Source organism: Triturus cristatus, chromosome 9, assembly GCF_964204655.1.
Source record: "Triturus cristatus chromosome 9, aTriCri1.1, whole genome shotgun sequence".
NCBI classification, from domain to species: Eukaryota; Metazoa; Chordata; class Amphibia; order Caudata; family Salamandridae; genus Triturus; species Triturus cristatus.
In genome coordinates this window covers 785,458,023-785,477,024 of record NC_140592.1, presented here as the reverse complement: position 1 = coordinate 785,477,024, position 19,002 = coordinate 785,458,023, and the positions used below count along the sequence as shown (strand labels likewise).

Sequence of the window (19,002 nt, the reverse complement as noted above, 5' to 3'; positions counted from 1 at the left end):
CTACGCTTAAAGATTTTGATAGAAAAACCGACATTTCAGGAGAGCAAATTTAGAGTGTCGCTGGTGTTGGAGCTGCTTTCCACCTAAACTTGAGAACTACCTAGAGTTCTCTGCCAATTGTTTTTGTATATATATATATATATATATATATATATATATAAACGCTCCGATTGCACCTTTGAATGGGAACTCACTCGCGGAAGGATGCTTTAAATGTGGCGGTACCCTCCACAGATTATCACAGCTCTCATTCTCCAATATAAAAGAAAATAAGCACTCACGAGGAACGCTCTCTCGGGATCTTTATTCCGACCAAACAAACGCGTTTCGGCGTCCTGCCTTCTTAGGTGTTTGTCGACACACCGGGAGGCCGCCATGTTTTATACACACTTTACATCAAATGCGTTACAAGAGAAAAGGGACTACATCCATATGAGCGCTGTATGCGCCATCTTGTAATGTGCTATTTAACATTTCTTCCTTGTTAATTTCTATTATTTAGTACTTCGAATAGAAGAGACAAGTTTCCAGTGATTCCATATTCATTGCTATAGAATTGTAAAATTAAAAGCTTTATGAATTGCTAAAATGATCATAAATTGTCATATTTTCATATTATGTGCCATATATCGGCTTAGACACCACTTAATACCACATTTCTAAGCGAAGTCTTTATGCAAATCTACTGGTAATCACTAAATCCGTCTATTGCAACATATGCGTATTAGCTCATAATTCATCTCGCCGTGGATCGGCTTAAGTCCCTTATTATTATGTAACGCTCTTTTACTCATTTTGACATGTTACTCTCCTATTCTTTTATCGTAACCTTGATAGACAATCAACAACTACTCCACAAAATTCAATTCCAAAATTACATTTCATTCAATAAAATCTTTATACTAGATGTATTAAAAATTCATTATCTTCTCATCTCTTTCTTCCCTATTTGCCAATTCCATTAGTGTACATTTCCTTAAATTCATAAATCTCACTTCAGATACCCAGATGTGTTGCTAGCTCCTCCCCACTGTTTAGACCCTTAGGAGATTTTGTCTGGCAGTCCACTATGTAGCGTGACTCTAGCCTTCGCAGTTTTTTCAGCCTATCACCTCCTCTGATGTTTTCGGGCACATGGTCTAAACCATAGAACTGTAATTGGTTCCTATTGCTAGAATGTTTCTCGGCATAGTGTCTCGCCACTGGGTATGATGCATCTTTTTTCGCTATTGCTCTTTGATGTTCTAATATGCGAATTTTCAAGGGGTGTATTGTGCTGCCTATATAGCATAGGCCGAATGGGCAGGTAAGGCAGTACACTGCATATTGGGTACTGCACGTGATAAATTTCTTAATTGTTCTTTTTATCTTTACATCTGGGATACTGTAAATGAGGACCCTCTTGCTGTTAGAACAGGCCTTACATTTCCCACATGGGAAGAAACCCCGCATTTCTCTTAGAGTACCCATACTCTGGGATTCTTTCTCTAAGTGGCTCGTTACCAATTTGTCCCTCAGTGACCGTGCCTTCTTAAAGGTCACCAATGAATATATAGGAATATCTTCATTTATGACATTGTCAGTTTTTAAAATATGCCAGTTTTTTCTGAGCATATACTTCAGATGATTGGCCTCTGCCGAATAGGTGGTTATCATCCTAAACTTTCCCTCTTGTGTCTTAACTGACTTGTTTTTGGCCACTGGATTATCCTTGAGAAGATGATGTCTGGAAACTCCTCTTACTTTCTTTAGAGTATTATCCAGAAGCATGGGATCATATCCTCTTTTTACAAATCTTTGTACACATTCTCGGGCTGATGTTTCAAAGTCACATAAACGTGAACTATTGCGTTTTAGTCGCAAGAGCTCTCCATAAGGGATGCTTTGTATCAATTTTGGAGGATGGTTACTGGTCGCATACAAAGTAGAATTCCCTGCCGTGGTCTTTCGATGTAGGGCAGTGTGTATTTGACCCTCCGTTACAAATACCTTCAGGTCCAGATAGTCCACTGTCACTGGACTTACTGTACCCGAAAAGTATAAGTTCAGATAATTTTTATTCAATTCCTTAATATACCCATTGGCAGACTCCAAATCGCCCTGCCACACTATGAATATCTAGCAGCGTATTCCACATCTATCTAAGTATCCACCACTCCAACATGTCTGCTGTTATTATGATTTTCATGTCCCTTGTTTGTGTTTACCATTATTATTTCTTTCACTGGTTTGTGCCTTGCACGTTTCACGTGAACAAGGTTTCGTCAGAAATCGAAACGCTTCGTGAATAAACACTTGGGTGCCGATTCCGATCCTGTAAAACCCGGGTACGAATGGTCGTACGGAGCGTATTCTCCGTACGACTCGTACCCGGGAAATGCACCTTACAAACCAGCAAGTACGATTCGTATAGAAATACCATTTCCGTAACAATCGTAAAAAACTAAGAGCGACGAAAAAAAAACCACAATTTCGATCCGGGACATCGCGTACGTGACGTCCGGACGGAGTCAGGCAGCGTTCTACGGACCAGCAAGTACGATTCGTGCCTACGTCACTCCGCACGGATCATTTTTTACGGCAGCCAAAAACTCCCGGGAAATTGAGGACGACGCGAAGAAGGAGCTGCGGGACGCGACGGACAGCCATGGACCCCATCCTACGTGTCATCCCGGCCCTCCTAGCCTACGACCTGGTGCACCGAAACCGCCACGCACACCGCAGAAGGTCAGCACAACACCCAGGGGCAAAGGGGGGGCGAGGGGCAGGAAACATAACCTCCACCAAATTTGTAAAATACCATATACTGTCCATACAGTACCTCCAGGGTCTGGTCACTTCGGGGGGCATGTCCACCAATCCCCGCGTACGCGTACCCATCACCACTACAATGGTGGTACGGGCCATAACCACGCCCTCAGAGCGTGGGTACGGACCGTACCACGCGTACCCCTACATCACCACTCCAATGGTGGTACGGGCCGTACCCAAGCACTCAGGGCATGGTTACGGCCCGTATCACCATTGGAGTGGTGATGTAGGTGTACGCGCCGTACCCACGCCCTCAGAGCGTGGGTACGGCCCATACCACACGTACCCCTACATCACCACTCCAATGGTGGTACGGCCCGTACCCACGCACTCAGGGCGTGTGTACGGCGCCTACCCCTACATCACCACTCCAATGGTGGTACGGGCCGTACCCACGCTCTGAGGGCGTGGGTACGGCGCGTAACCCTACATCACCACTCCAATGGTGGTACGGGCCATACCCACGCTCTGAGGGCGTGGGTACGGCCCGTACCACCATTGGAGTGGTGATGTAGGGGTACGCGTGGTACGGGCCGTACCCAAGCTCTGAGGGCGTGGGTACGGCGTGTACACCTACATCACCACTCCAATGGTGGTACGGCCCGTACCCACGCACTCAGGGCGTGGGTACAGCGCGTACCCCTACATCACCACTCCAATGGTGGTACGGGCCGTACCCACGCACTCAGAGCGTTGGTACGGCCCGTACCACAATTGGAGTGGTGATGTAGGGGTACGCGTGGTATGGGCTGTACCCACGCTCTGAGGGCGTGGGTACGGCGCATACACCTACATCACCACTCAAATGGTGGTATGGGCCGTACCCACGCCCGGAGTGCGTGGGTATGGGCCGTACCACGCGTACCCCTACATCACCACTCCAATGGTGGTACGGGCTGTACCCACGCCCTCAGAGTGTGGGTACGGCCCGTATCACCATTGTAGTGGTGATGTAGGGGTACGCGTGGTATGGCCCGTACCCACGCACTCAGGGCGTGGGTACGGCCCGTACCACCATTGGAGTGGTGATGTAGGGGTACGCGTGGTACGGGCCGTACCCATACTCTGATGGCGTGGGTACGGCGCATACACCTACATCACCACTCCAATGGTGGTACGGGCGGTACCCACGCCCTCAGAGCGGGGGTACGGACCGCATCACCCGTACCTCTAGGGCACCAGTACATTAGTGATACAAGGCGTACACACGCCACGAATGTTGGCTTAGGGCCTGGTGCAGCATATAACCAGTGTATTGGGGTGTGTACATGGCCAGGACAGCAGTGTACAGCACCAAGGGTGCGGGTGGGTGGGTGGGTGTCTGCCAAGGAGTCCCAGCAGTGGACATAGACATGTGAGGGGTGGGTGCAGAGGAATACCAGCAGTGGACAGAGACATATGAGGGGTGGGTGCCTATCACTCCCAGCAGTGGACAGACATATGAGGGGTGGGTGCCTATCACTCCCAGCAGTGGACAGAGACATGTGAGGGGTGGGTGCAGAGGACACCCAGCAGTGGACAGAGACATGTGAGGGGTGGGTGCAGATGAATACCAGCAGTGGACAGAGACATGTGAGGGGTGGGTGCCTATCACTCCCAGCAGTGGACAGAGACATGTGAGGGGTGGGTGCCTATCACTCCCAGCAGTGGACAGAGACATGTGAGGGGTGGGTGCAGAGGACTCCCAGCAGTGGACACAGACATGTGAGGGGTGGGTGCAAAGGAATACAAGCAGTGGACAGAGACATGTGAGGGGTGGGTGCAGAGGACACCCAGCAGTGGACAGAGACATGTGAGGGGTGGGTGCAGATGAATACCAGCAGTGGACAGAGACATGTGAGGGGTGGGTGCCTATCACTCCCAGCAGTGGACAGAGACATGTGAGGGGTGGGTGCCTATCACTCCCAGCAGTGGACAGAGACATGTAAGGGGTGGGTGCAGAGGACTCCCAGCAATGGACACAGACATGTGAGGGGTGGGTGCAAAGGAATACCAGCAGTGGACAGAGACATGTGAGGGGTGGGTGCAGAGGAATACCAGCAGTGGACAGAGACATGGGGGTGGGTGCCTATCACTCCCAGCAGTGGACAGAGTCATGGGTGTGTGTACATCATGATCAGATGAGCACAAATCCATGGGTTTATGTACGCATCCCTAATTTTCGACTATGTTGATAGTGCCATAACAACACATCACTGACAGCAGTGTCCCACTCCCATGAGGATGGATGTCCTTCCCCCACTGCATGACACAACACATGTGGGTGTGAGGACAAATGACACATGCATACCCACCCCTGGCGGATGCAGCACAATACACACACAGAGATCATGCCACAAGACTGTATACTCATGTCAATGGCCACTACACTAAGAGAGCCAAAGGGAACACACACTGTCACGCACATCCCAGGACTGATAGGTATGTACAGGTGCCGGGACAGCCACCAAGATGTTGCCTCTCATGGAAGGAATAGGGTTGACTTCCCACAGATACAATGCCCACAATTGTCAGTCAGGTGCTCAAATACCCTGCAGAACAAGTACCAAATGTGTGCTAGGCTGGGATAACACACATGCATAGTGTGGAAAATGCTGATTGTCGCCATTAAGGCATGACAACATACTCAATACACAAGAGACAATGCTGAGCAGGCATGGCCATAGTTGAAGGGATCCGTCACCAACAAAGGAAATGTAGACACAGGTCAGCTCAACAAAAGTGCAACTCCTGCAGGGTAGATGTCAGGTGCCACAGAGGAAGGAACAGTCCTTGGGACAATGTCTCCAAACACAAATAGCACACACGACCAAATATACTTTGCAGAGACATTGTGATGGCACGCAGATACCATGGTCCACCCCATTAGCATCAGACTACAACTTTTTCCTGACACATAACACATTACCACCACCCCAACTCCGGGACCATCAGCACCCACATCAATACCTGAAATGCAAATGTGTTCAAACTGAAAAGAAAATGCTTTATTCAGCATTAAATGAAAAAGTAGTTAACAACACTATTAACAAAGGCACATGGCCAGTCCAGATCTGAAGTCCTTGGGGGGGGACACATGGCCACGCGTCTCCCCTAGCTTGCCTGCACATTAGATCCCTCAGGTTCCTAGACTGGGGGGGGCATCATGTGGGGAAGGACCAGGCACCGCAGGGACACGAGGTGTAAGGGTAGGTGTGGTGGGTGCAGGGACGGACGCCTCCACCACAGGGGGTGGGGCAGTGCCAAAGGTGGAGGTCAGCTCGGCGCTGCACACTGCTGCCAGGTCATCAAGCATCTCCCCTTCACCCGAAGACAACACAGCCTCAAAGGAGGGGGGGGTCGGAGTGATGGGGTGCAGCGCTACTGGGGGAGGGGGAGGACAGGGGGGACTCAACTCCCCTACCCGTGGAGTGCCGTTCCCGTTTGCGGGCTGGAGAGACAGAGGGGCTGAGGCCCAGCACAGCCAAGTAGGCCTCTTTCTCTCAAGGGGAGCCAAGGCGAGTGCCTTTGGAGGGACTGTTTAGTGCGCCATGCGGCCTCGGACTGTGGCTGCATGTATGCCTGTGTGCCCCAGACCCAGTGGGTATGCCCTCATCCCCCTGAGTGTGCGTGCCAGGAGGAGTGCGCTTGCCCTTACGTGGTAGTGTGCTGCCTGTGTCTGGTGGGGTGCGTGCTTGTGTATGTCTGTGTGTGCTTGGGACAGGTATAGGAGTGAGAAGTGTGGATGGTGCAGGGGTAGGGGGGGACGAAGCGCTGCAGGAGACTCACTGCTGCCGTCAGTGAAGAGTCCATGGACCTCAGCAACATCCGTTGGTCAGACATCGCTGATGACATGCCCTCCATGTACGACACCATCTGTGTCATCATTCGGGTGTGGCCATGGAGGACATTCAGCAGCGATGTCTGTCCAACCTGCAACTGCCGCAGAATGTCCACAGACTCTGCAGTGAGGGCAGCAGGGGGGACAGGGGCAGGGTGTGTGGTGCCTGGCACGAAGGAGACACGATGTTGCCTAGCACGGACAGAAGGGACCGGAGCAACTGGGAGGGCGGTGATGGGAATGGAGGGGGCGGTGACAGATGTAGTGCTGCTGCCAGGTGTCGTAGCAGCTTCCGCCCCCTGGAGGAGTTCAGCATCAGACCCGTCTGCGTCGTAGTCAGTGTTGTCACTAGACAGGTCCTCCACCTGACTCCCCTCGCCCTCCGTGCCACTTGCTCCCGCAGACTCCGCAGCAGTGGTGGCAGCGATGCTGGATCCCTCCTCCACGTCCGTGGAGGTGTCTCCCTCGGTGTCCTCCGATGATGCTGTGGGCAAGGTTAAGAGACAGAAAAAAATATATGTATACAACAGACACACGAGTCCCAATAAAAATGTCACAGTGCATATCAGGAAATGCATCATGAGTAACATCTAGAATAGTCCGCACATATGTAACCCTGCACTCCGCAGTTGGTTGACCCAAAATGACACTTGGAAACAATGGAGATCGTGACACAACCGCAAATAACTTGATTTCAAATTATACTGAGAAGCTAGTGTCTGGGGACAGTTGAGCACAGCAAGAATATGAATCCATGCCACCTCTTGTTCACTGTGAACGAAACAGTATTGGTGCACCCCAGGTCAAATAACACACCTCAATACTGAAGGTGTCCCCACACTCTGAGACCTGTGAGTACTTAGGAGACTATAGCCAAAAACATTGCAATCCCTTGGGACTCACAACACTTTACACAATGTACATGTTTAGAATGTGTGAATGTGCCACTTTGTGAACAGAAGACACACATGCCTGTATGACAGAAGTCATACAATGATGTGCACACAAAAATACATTTACACAGTCATTGTATGAGCTGGCAGCCGAGTTCTAAAAAGCCACTGTAAATAAGAAATGGGGTATCAGTAAGTACATATACATGGCACCAAGGTGGTCTGGATGACTTGACACTCGTAAGTTCGTATCAGCAACAACCAAGGACTTACACACATGCAAACACACTGTGTGAACATGGATATGTATATTCAGAAAACAAGTGGTAATCAAACTGTGCCTTCCAGTGAAATGTGCCTACGTGTCCACGGAAAGTGTAAAAGTACTTTCATTTGCACTTCCCTGGGAGACATCTGTCATGCAGGCACATTATTGTCCTTCACAACCAACTAGCAAAAAGAAGCATAGGAAAAATGGAGACATGTTGACAAGTGTAGTGAGTGCCAAGGTACAATACTTATTGACTGAAAACTTGAATCATGCCACCTGTCACATGGCCATCCGTACCATGATGACACAGTTGCCAACACATCTGACCCACTGCCTGTCATGTGGAGTGGCACACATGTCCAAACACAGGACAATGCATTAGCTAATGGGCCTGCAATGTGTCGGGATAAGGAGCACCTTCACTGAGGAGACACCCTCATGGCAAGAAAGAATGTCCACACAGATGTCAGCACACACAGACCAAACTACGTAGCATCTCCCCCACACACTGGTGGCAAAAATGGATGAGCATGAGCCATGTATTTCCATTTTTGACACATGCTGCAAAGCACAAACATTAAACCCAGCAAAACATGACTGGGTCACTGCATGTTGAGTGTCTGTCCAGACAATTATCACACACAGGTCAGACCCGGCAAGGAGACATAAGGTTTGGACATGTAGGCCTTGCCCGCACAAAACCCCCATACCTGAGAATGTGATTGAGACAGATCAAGAAGTGACACCTCTTAATCTGGGTTTACTCCAATGTGCATCAAGAATTCCTAAATGTACTCCACATCACCTCGTGAGGCTGCCAACACATATTTGTGACCAACAACCATCAACAGATAGTTGTACATAGACACACAGGCACTGCCCAGTGTGAGGATGCACAAGCAAAATGGGGTCAGCCTGTACAATGGGCACATGTAGCACACTTCAGATAAATACAAATGAGGGCAGGGAACTATGCCACAGAGGCCAAACTATGCTGAACACACAGAGAACACTGCTCCATTGTCCTGGAATTATCTGACTGTAACCTGAGCTACCGTCCCTGCACTATGCATATCTCCCACTCATGCACATCATGTCTGAGGCCACAACATTGTTAATGTATGCTGCAAGTATGTTCATTTGAAAACTCACACTCCTATGTTGAGACTCAGAATCAGTGCCAACTAACATGGACACCCAAATGACTGTACAGGACAGGGCACAGGCAAGATAACAACACATGTCTCAGACCCCCCCCCCCTCCCACATGATGCAGAAAGCAATGTGCACTTGGATTAACTGGCAGCCTAGATGACCATGTTCAATAGTGATTACACACAGACCAGGGAACACATGTCATTTAGGGAAAGGGAGGAGGAACAGCACCGTTTGACTTTGGGGAACAGGATATGCACTGCACAAATTAACCCTCGCTGTTTTTCCAGGCAACTGAGCACTTCTAAAAGCTGGTGACACACAACAAACACACATGTACCTACCCCCTTCCTGCTGCTGCAACTCCTGTAACAGCTTATCCAAGTCAGGGAAGACCACCGCCAGGACACGCTTCATCTGTTGGGTCAGTCGTCGGCCCCCGCCGTGCTTGTGTGGAGGTGAGTCTTTGAGCTGCCACCGGGCGATCCTCCGGGTCCTGCCAGCGTTTCCTCACCTGGGCGAGGCGTCGACTGCGACCCTTCACAGATCTCACGGCCCTGACGGCCTGCTTCCATATCTCCCCCTTGGCGTAGGTGGTTACCTGTGAGGATGACAAAGTGAGACAACATCACTACACCTGCTCCATGTCACAGAGACACACATTTGAACATCTTTGATATGTAGAACAGGGCATATTATTCTGACAACCAATTGCACCTTTCTCATTGGGACATTAGCCTATGTGGAAGCCCCAATGCACTACATGGCATTGAAAGTACACAGGTGGCATGAGGGGTGCAACACACTCCATGATCATGGCACACGCTGTGCATCACATGCAACACCAGGCTGATGGACAGCACCTCCAAGCAGTCACATGCCCCAGGCCACTGACGCAAGCTCAGCAGAGTACACAGACACACACAGGCACAGATCAATCACCTTCCATTGGCAACAGCGGATACAAACCTCACGCTGCACATGTGCCACTTGCCTGTGGGGTGTCACAGGTGTGGTGCTAGCTCAGCCAGTCAGACACTCTGCACGGCTTACTTCTCACATCAGATGGGTGGAGCTGTTGCCTCCTCCATGCAGCTGGGGTGCAACACTCCACATAGACACTCACCCACATGACAAGGAACATTCACACACATCAATGTCCAGGGGGCGCACACATCATTTGGACACTCTCACCACAGCTCCACTCAACTCACACACATCTGTGGGTACAGTCACCTGTCACACCGGGGGGGCCAGGGAATCACCTCTGGAGAATAGGACAAAAATCGGCATAAGCATTGGGCAGGCTGAATGTGCCATGCACTATGCAGTGAATGTCACAGTAAGCACAATGCAAGTGAGGAGTGCACACAGGAACTACATCATGCTCTGAATGGGAGACATAAGCCATTCCCCCCCTCCCCCCCCCCCCGGGACCCACGCTAAACAACATTGCATGTCCGTCACACCTGGACACAATGCCAGAAGTGACAGTCACAAAAAAGAGGCACAGTAAAAGCTAGTGGAGTCAGCATTCACCTGCTCCCCTGGTCTCCCATACAGGCTGGGGTACTGTGGGAGGATTACATCAAGCAATGCCTCATTCTCCTCATGGCTGAAAGGCTGAGCCCTCTCCACAGTCCCTGACATGGTGCCAGAGGAATCACAAGCAGCAGCAGTGGTGTCGAGTGTAAGGTAGTGCAGGCAAGTGCCCTCTCATGGGTTCTGGCTGACTTATATCTGCCTTGCTGGGCTGTTTCATTTACAGGAGTACAGAGTGATTGGTCAGTCTCATTTGCATCCTACGTTTCCTCCAATCCCTTTAAACATACCCCAGTGAGGGCCTTTGCATGGTTCAAAATTTTAGCATGATGTGAAGTCAACAACCACTTTGCAACATTGTATTTAGTTGCCAACTGCCTATTCCAGGCCACATGATTGAAAATTTGAACTTGAAAGTCGGTATCCATGACAACCAGCATGCATTTAGGCCCTAATACTTGTCCCTCATGTATCCCTCTGTAATTTAGCTATCCACACACCGGTACGGTGCGTTTCACACGTACTCCTACCGCACCAGTTGCACATTGCGTTTGCCACATACGTGTACGACCAGTGTGTACATGTACGTGTACGACCAGTGTGTACACCAACGTGTACACACTGGTAGTCCACGTACGTGTACACACTGGTCATACACGTACGTGTACACACTGGTCGTACACGTACGTGTACACACTGGTCGTACACGTACGTGGACTACCAGTGTGTACACGTACGTGTACGACCAGTGTGTACACGTACGTGGACTACCAGTGTGTACACGTTGGTGTACACAGTGGTAGACGTACCAGGTCAGTCTTTTAGTTGTTTTTTGTTCTGTAGACGTGTTTTGTGGTGTTGTGCGAGTCGAATTGACGGTCCTTGTGCTGTTTTACAGTGTCCTGGTTCAGTACGAGTCTTTTTCGCGTAGGTAAGGTGCGTCCATGGCTATGTTGTTGTTCAGTGTTCACATGTGCAATGGTGTTGTATGACTCGTACATATGCGATGCTGGGGTACGGTGTTGGGGTACCGTGCGTCCAAGTACGGGGCTGGGGTGGGGTGTACGGGGCGTACATACGCGGGTGCTGTGGTGGGGGGTACGGCGCTTACAGACGCGTGTGCTGGGGTACGGTGCGTACATGGGGGATGCTGGGTTATGGTGTTGGGGTACGGTGCATCCGAGTACGGGGCTGGGGTGGGGGGTACGGCGCTTACATATGCATGTGCTGGGGTACATCACGTACATGGGGGGATGCTGGGGTACGGTGTTGGGGTACGGTGCATCCGAGTATGGGGCTGGGGTGGGGGGTACGGCGCTTACATATGCGTGTGCTGGGGTGGGGGGGGTACGGCGCGACCATACGCAGGTGCTGGGGTACGGCGCGTACATGCACGGGTGCTGGGGTGGGGGGTACGGCACGTACATGTGTGAGTGCTGGGGTGGGGGGGTACGGCGCGTACATACGTGGGTGCTGGGGTGGGGGGTACGGCGCGTACATGCGCGGGTGCTGGGGTGGGGGGGTATGACCCGTACATACGCGGGTGCTGGGGTACGGCGCGTACAGGTGCGGATGCTGAGGTGGGGGGGTCCGGCGTGTACATATGCGGGTGCTGGGGTACGGCGCATACATGCGCGGGTGGGGTGGGGGTCCGTATGACTCGTGCCCAAGTGTACCGGGGTAGTGGTCATACAAAGTTCGCTCTGTACGGGACGTTTTCCATACGCTTGGGGATTCGGAACGCCGGTATAGATCGGACTTGTGCGCTCGCACTTCAGTTTTACGACTCGTACGTAAATCTGTCCGGGGACGTCTCGTAGACTTTTCCCGAGGCAATTCGTATGTAATTTGACAGTACGAATCGTACTTCGCCGCTTGTACGGGACTTGTACGACTCGTACGTAAAAAAATACGGATACGAGTCATACGGGAAATATTTTTACCGGATCGGAATCGGCACCTTGGTGTTAAACCTACGAGAACGGATCCCTTCTTTCCTGAGAGCGCGCAGATTCTTGGTTGTTTGTGAGATATATATACATATATATATTGGTTTAAACTCCAGGCTGCATACATGCACCAAGTAGAGAAAACGGACTCGGAAATACGCTGTTCTGCTAGTCGAAATAACGTGCTTTATTAATTTAGATAGTGCAAGTGGTCATTACGCGTTTCGGCCAACACAGTGGCCTTGATCACATGAGCGCTGATCTGGTGGGCAAACTTTTTTAAGTGATTCCAGTGTACCATGTGACATACTGACAACAAATGACATAGAAAAAATACTATTATGCATTGCATCCATGCAGCGTTTCCCATTGAATGTTTACATTTAAAAACATATGTTTAAAAGGTGATAGCTGCCTAAATGTTGAAACCAGGTGCATAGATCTAATTTATAAAAACCATGAAAGTGCATTTGTCAAATTGCATAAAAACAATATTATAAGACAAAATAAATTAGATCATGGGGTTTCTATTCATCACAATTGCAGAATAACTGGCGATCTTAAAAGCATAAATGCAAAATTGAATCAGTAAAATGCACGTGAACACAGAATAAAAAAACTATATGTACTTTTTGACAGATTCTGCATACACCTGGAATAAATTTGTGCAAAAACAAATGTTTTTATATATATATATATATATATATATATATATATATATATATATATATATTCAAAAGCAAAGGTGCCCACTTGAGATTGCCACACACATCGGGGAAAAGCACACCATCACGCAAGTGGCAGCGCATTCACAGGACTGCTCGCATTCCCTGAAGCCATACGCGTTTCGAGCTTTCCTTAGCTCTTGATCACTGGCGGCATGAAGCAGGAAGAAGCGGCAATGTAAGAACTGCTGATTTTATTCAAAATGAAGTCCCCGCCCCAGTGGGCGTGTACAATGGCATGCTGGTTGTAGTAGTCCCATATACTGCCATCATGACTTAGTTCATTAACCAAGTGGATACCGTTTCCCACCTCAAAACAAATATATTCCGTTGGGCAGCAACAGTACTGATCTCTCGTTGCCAAGCCTCTAAGCGTGTGAGGCACCCCTCTGCCCTCAAAGCACTCGTGGTTACGGGTGCTCAGGATCCGCAAAGCGTCGGGGCAATCTCGCGGCCAGGCTAGCCGCTATGAATTCAAAAGCAAAGGTGCCCACTTGAGATTGCCACACACATCGGGGAAAAGCACACCATCACGCAAGTGGCAGCGCATTCACAGGACTGCTCGCATTCCCTGAAGCCATACGCGTTTCGAGCTTTCCTTAGCTCTTGATCACTGGCGGCATGAAGCAGGAAGAAGCGGCAATGTAAGAACTGCTGATTTTATTCAAAATGAAGTCCCCGCCGCAGTGGGCGTGTACAATGGCATGCTGGTTGTAGTAGTCCCATATACTGCCATCATGACTTAGTTCATTAACCAAGTGGATGCCGTTTCCAACCTCAAAACAAATATATTCCGTTGGGCAGCAACAGTACTGATCTCTCGTTGCCAAGTCTCCAAGCGTGTGAGGCACCCCTCTGCCCTCAAAGCACTCGTGGTTACGGGTGCTCAGGATCCGCAAAGCGTCGGGGCAATCTCGCGGCCAGGCTAGCCGCTATGAATTCAAAAGCAAAGGTGCCCACTTGAGATTGCCACACACATCGGGGAAAAGCACACCATCACGCAAGTGGCAGCGCATTCACAGGACTGCTCGCATTCCCTGAAGCCATACGCGTTTCGAGCTTTCCTTAGCTCTTGATCACTGGCGGCATGAAGCAGGAAGAAGCGGCAATGTAAGAACTGCTGATTTTATTCAAAATGAAGTCCCCGCCCCAGTGGGCGTGTACAATGGCATGCTGGTTGTAGTAGTCCCATATACTGCCATCATGACTTAGTTCATTAACCAAGTGGATGCCGTTTCCCACCTCAAAACAAATATATTCCGTTGGGCAGCAACAGTACTGATCTCTCGTTGCCAAGTCTCCAAGCGTGTGAGGCACCCCTCTGCCCTCAAAGCACTCGTGGTTACGGGTGCTCAGGATCCGCAAAGCGTCGGGGCAATCTCGCGGCCAGGCTAGCCGCTATGAATTCAAAAGCAAAGGTGCCCACTTGAGATTGCCACACACATCGGGGAAAAGCACACCATCACGCAAGTGGCAGCGCATTCACAGGACTGCTCGCATTCCCTGAAGCCATACGCGTTTCGAGCTTTCCTTAGCTCTTGATCACTGGCGGCATGAAGCAGGAAGAAGCGGCAATGTAAGAACTGCTGATTTTATTCAAAATGAAGTCCCCGCCTCAGTGGGCGTGTACAATGGCATGCTGGTTGTAGTAGTCCCATATACTGCCATCATGACTTAGTTCATTAACCAAGTGGATGCCGTTTCCCACCTCAAAACAAATATATTCCGTTGGGCAGCAACAGTACTGATCTCTCGTTGCCAAGTCTCCAAGCGTGTGAGGCACCCCTCTGCCCTCAAAGCACTCGTGGTTACGGGTGCTCAGGATCCGCAAAGCGTCGGGGCAATCTCGCGGCCAGGCTAGCCGCTATGAATTCAAAAGCAAAGGTGCCCACTTGAGATTGCCACACACATCGGGGAAAAGCACACCATCACGCAAGTGGCAGCGCATTCACAGGACTGCTCGCATTCCCTGAAGCCATACGCGTTTCGAGCTTTCCTTAGCTCTTGATCACTGGCGGCATGAAGCAGGAAGAAGCGGCAATGTAAGAACTGCTGATTTTATTTAAAATGAAGTCCCCGCCCCAGTGGGCATGTACAATGGCATGCTGGTTGTAGTAGTCCCATATACTGCCATCATGACTTAGTTCATTAACCAAGTGGATGCCGTTTCCCACCTCAAAACAAATATATTCCGTTGGGCAGCAACAGTACTGATCTCTCGTTGCCAAGTCTCCAAGCGTGTGAGGCACCCCTCTGCCCTCAAAGCACTCGTGGTTACGGGTGCTCAGGATCCGCAAAGCGTCAGGGCAATCTCGCGGCCAGGCTAGCCGCTATGAATTCAAAAGCAAAGGTGCCCACTTGAGATTGCCACACACATCGGGGAAAAGCACACCATCACGCAAGTGGCAGCGCATTCACAGGACTGCTCGCATTCCCTGAATCCATACGCGTTTCGAGCTTTCCTTAGCTCTTGATCACTGGCGGCATGAAGCAGGAAGAAGCGGCAATGTAAGAACTGCTGATTTTATTCAAAATGAAGTCCCCGCCCCAGTGGGCGTGTACAATGGCATGCTGGTTGTAGTAGTCCCATATACTGCCATCATGACTTAGTTCATTAACCAAGTGGATGCCGTTTCCCACCTCAAAACAAATATATTCCGTTGGGCAGCAACAGTACTGATCTCTCGTTGCCAAGTCTCCAAGCGTGTGAGGCACCCCTCTGCCCTCAAAGCACTCGTGGTTACGGGTGCTCAGGATCCGCAAAGCGTCGGGGCAATCTCGCGGCCAGGCTAGCCGCTATGAATTCAAAAGCAAAGGTGCCCACTTGAGATTGCCACACACATCGAGGAAAAGCACACCATCACGCAAGTGGCAGCGCATTCACAGGACTGCTCGCATTCCCTGAAGCCATACGCGTTTCGAGCTTTCCTTAGCTCTTGATCACTGGCGGCATGAAGCAGGAAGAAGCGGCAAGGTAAGAACTGCTGATTTTATTCAAAATGAAGTCCCCGCCCCAGTGGGCGTGTACAATGGCATGCTGGTTGTAGTAGTCCCATATACTGCCATCATGACTTAGTTCATTAACCAAGTGGATGCCGTTTCCCACCTCAAAACAAATATATTCCGTTGGGCAGCAACAGTACTGATCTCTCGTTGCCAAGTCTCCAAGCGTGTGAGGCACCCCTCTGCCCTCAAAGCACTCGTGGTTACGGGTGCTCAGGATCCGCAAAGCGTCGGGGCAATCTCGCGGCCAGGCTAGCCGCTATGAATTCAAAAGCAAAGGTGCCCACTTGAGATTGCCACACACATCGGGGAAAAGCACACCATCACGCAAGTGGCAGCGCATTCACAGGACTGCTCGCATTCCCTGAAGCCATACGCGTTTCGAGCTTTCCTTAGCTCTTGATCACTGGCGGCATGAAGCAGGAAGAAGCGGCAATGTAAGAACTGCTGATTTTATTCAAAATGAAGTCCCCGCCCCAGTGGGAGTGTACAATGGCATGCTGGTTGTAGTAGTCCCATATACTGCCATCATGACTTAGTTTATTAACCAAGTGGATGCCGTTTCCCACCTCAAAACAAATATATTCCGTTGGGCAGCAACAGTACTGATCTCTCGTTGCCAAGTCTCCAAGCGTGTGAGGCACCCCTCTGCCCTCAAAGCACTCGTGGTTACGGGTGCTCAGGATCCGCAAAGCGTCGGGGCAATCTCGCGGCCAGGCTAGCCGCTATGAATTCAAAAGCAAAGGTGCCCACTTGAGATTGCCACACACATCGGGGAAAAGCACACCATCACGCAAGTGGCAGCGCATTCACAGGACTGCTCGCATTCCCTGAAGCCATACGCGTTTCGAGCTTTCCTTAGCTCTTGATCACTGGCGGCATGAAGCAGGAAGAAGCGGCAATGTAAGAACTGCTGATTTTATTCAAAATGAAGTCCCCGCCCCAGTGGGAGTGTACAATGGCATGCTGGTTGTAGTAGTCCCATATACTGCCATCATGACTTAGTTTATTAACCAAGTGGATGCCGTTTCCCACCTCAAAACAAATATATTCCGTTGGGCAGCAACAGTACTGATCTCTCGTTGCCAAGTCTCCAAGCGTGTGAGGCACCCCTCTGCCCTCAAAGCACTCGTGGTTACGGGTGCTCAGGATCCGCAAAGCGTCGGGGCAATCTCGCGGCCAGGCTAGCCGCTATGAATTCAAAAGCAAAGGTGCCCACTTGAGATTGCCACACACATCGGGGAAAAGCACACCATCACGCAAGTGGCAGCGCATTCACAGGACTGCTCGCATTCCATGAAGCCATACGCGTTTCGAGCTTTCCTTAGCTCTTGATCACTGGCGGCATGAAGCAGGAAGAAGCGGCAATGTAAGAACTGCTGATTTTATTCAAAATGAAGTCCCCGCCCCAGTGGGCGTGTACAATGGCATGCTGGTTGTAGTAGTCCCATATACTGCCATCATGACTTAGTTCATTAACCAAGTGGATGCCGTTTCCCACCTCAAAACAAATATATTCCGTTGGGCAGCAACAGTACTGATCTCTGTGTGGCAATCTCAAGTGGGCACCATTGCTTTTGAATTCATAGCGGCTAGCCTGGCCGCGAGATTGCCCCGACGCTTTGCGGATCCTGAGCACCCGTAACCACGAGTGCTTTGAGGGCAGAGGGGTGCCTCACATGCTTGGAGACTTGGCAACGAGAGATCAGTACTGTTGCTGCCCAACGGAATATATTTGTTTTGAGGTGGGAAACGGCATCCACTTGGTTAATGGGACTACTACAACCAGCATGCCATTGTACACGCCCACTGGGGCGGGGACTTCATTTTGAATAAAATCAGCTGTTCTTACATTGCCGCTTCTTCCTGCTTCATGCCGCCAGTGATCAAGAGCTAAGGAAAGCTCGAAACGCGTATGGCTTCAGGGAATGCGAGCAGTCCTGTGAATGCGCTGCCACTTGCGTGATGGTGTGCTTTTCCCCGATGTGTGTGGCAATCTCAAGTGGGCACCTTTGCTTTTGAATATATATATATTCACTGAAAAAACCATAGGTTTCACACATGTTATAGTTAGCGGAAATTTTACTGATAAAAAACCAGTGAAATTCCCCCGTTATAGTTAGCGCAGGCAACTATAACTCACGCGACTGCAATCCTCTGCTGATGCTAATACTGTATTTAGACACTTATTTGCCCATGTCTTCTTCCATACATTTTTAGCTATACATATATTACAAATATTTTTTTTTCATAAAGACACATATGTCATCAGCAGAAGATTGCAGTCGCGTGAGTTATAGTTGCCTGCGCTAACTATAACGGGGGAATTTCACTGGTTTTTTATCAGTAAAATTTCCGCTAACTATAACATGTGTGAAACCTATGGTTTTTTCAGTGAATTTGCAAGGTTTTTTAAATGCTAATTCCTAACTATAACGTGTGTGAAACCTATGGTTTTTTCAGTGAATTAGTACGGTTTTTTAAATGCTAAGTTTTTTTCCCTTATAATAAGCCCTGTACATTTGGTGGCCTTCGGCCACCAAAAGCACAGGGGGTGGGGTAAGTGTGGATAGTGTTTTTTGCCCTTAACATAAGCCCTGTACATTTGGTGGCCTTCGGCCACCAAAAGCACAGGGGGTGGGGTAAGTGTGGATAGTGTTTTTTTTATTTTTATTTTTTTACCGTACGCTTACGGTAAGCGTACGGTAAGCGTACCCCGCGAAATTGCCGAAAAAAAAATAAAACCGTTTTTGCACTTGGGGGATGTTTGGGGACTCCCTCAACATGACTATGTGGGAGGGAGTTGTCAAAACAGCCCCTTTACATGTTTTTG

General features: G+C 49.8%; 2 protein-coding genes across 2 annotated transcripts in view; one reads left to right on the top strand and one right to left on the bottom strand.

Moving 5' to 3' along the window:
* The window catches only part of C9H14orf39 (chromosome 9 C14orf39 homolog), a 1,162,755-nt gene that overhangs the window by 766,364 nt on the left and 377,389 nt on the right, over window positions 1-19,002 (top strand). The gene's annotated exons all lie outside the window — the stretch shown is intronic.
* Window positions 5,864-19,002, bottom strand: part of LOC146798846 (uncharacterized) — a 30,370-nt gene continuing 17,231 nt past the window's right edge. The window contains exons 2-3 of the mRNA XM_085626172.1: window positions 9,295-9,551; window positions 5,864-7,115 (exon numbers count right to left, since the gene is read on the bottom strand). Coding sequence (XP_085482298.1) covers window positions 6,445-7,115; window positions 9,295-9,367 — 744 coding nt within the window. The 5' untranslated portion in view covers window positions 9,368-9,551 and the 3' untranslated portion in view covers window positions 5,864-6,444. The remainder of the gene's footprint in view (window positions 7,116-9,294; window positions 9,552-19,002) is intronic.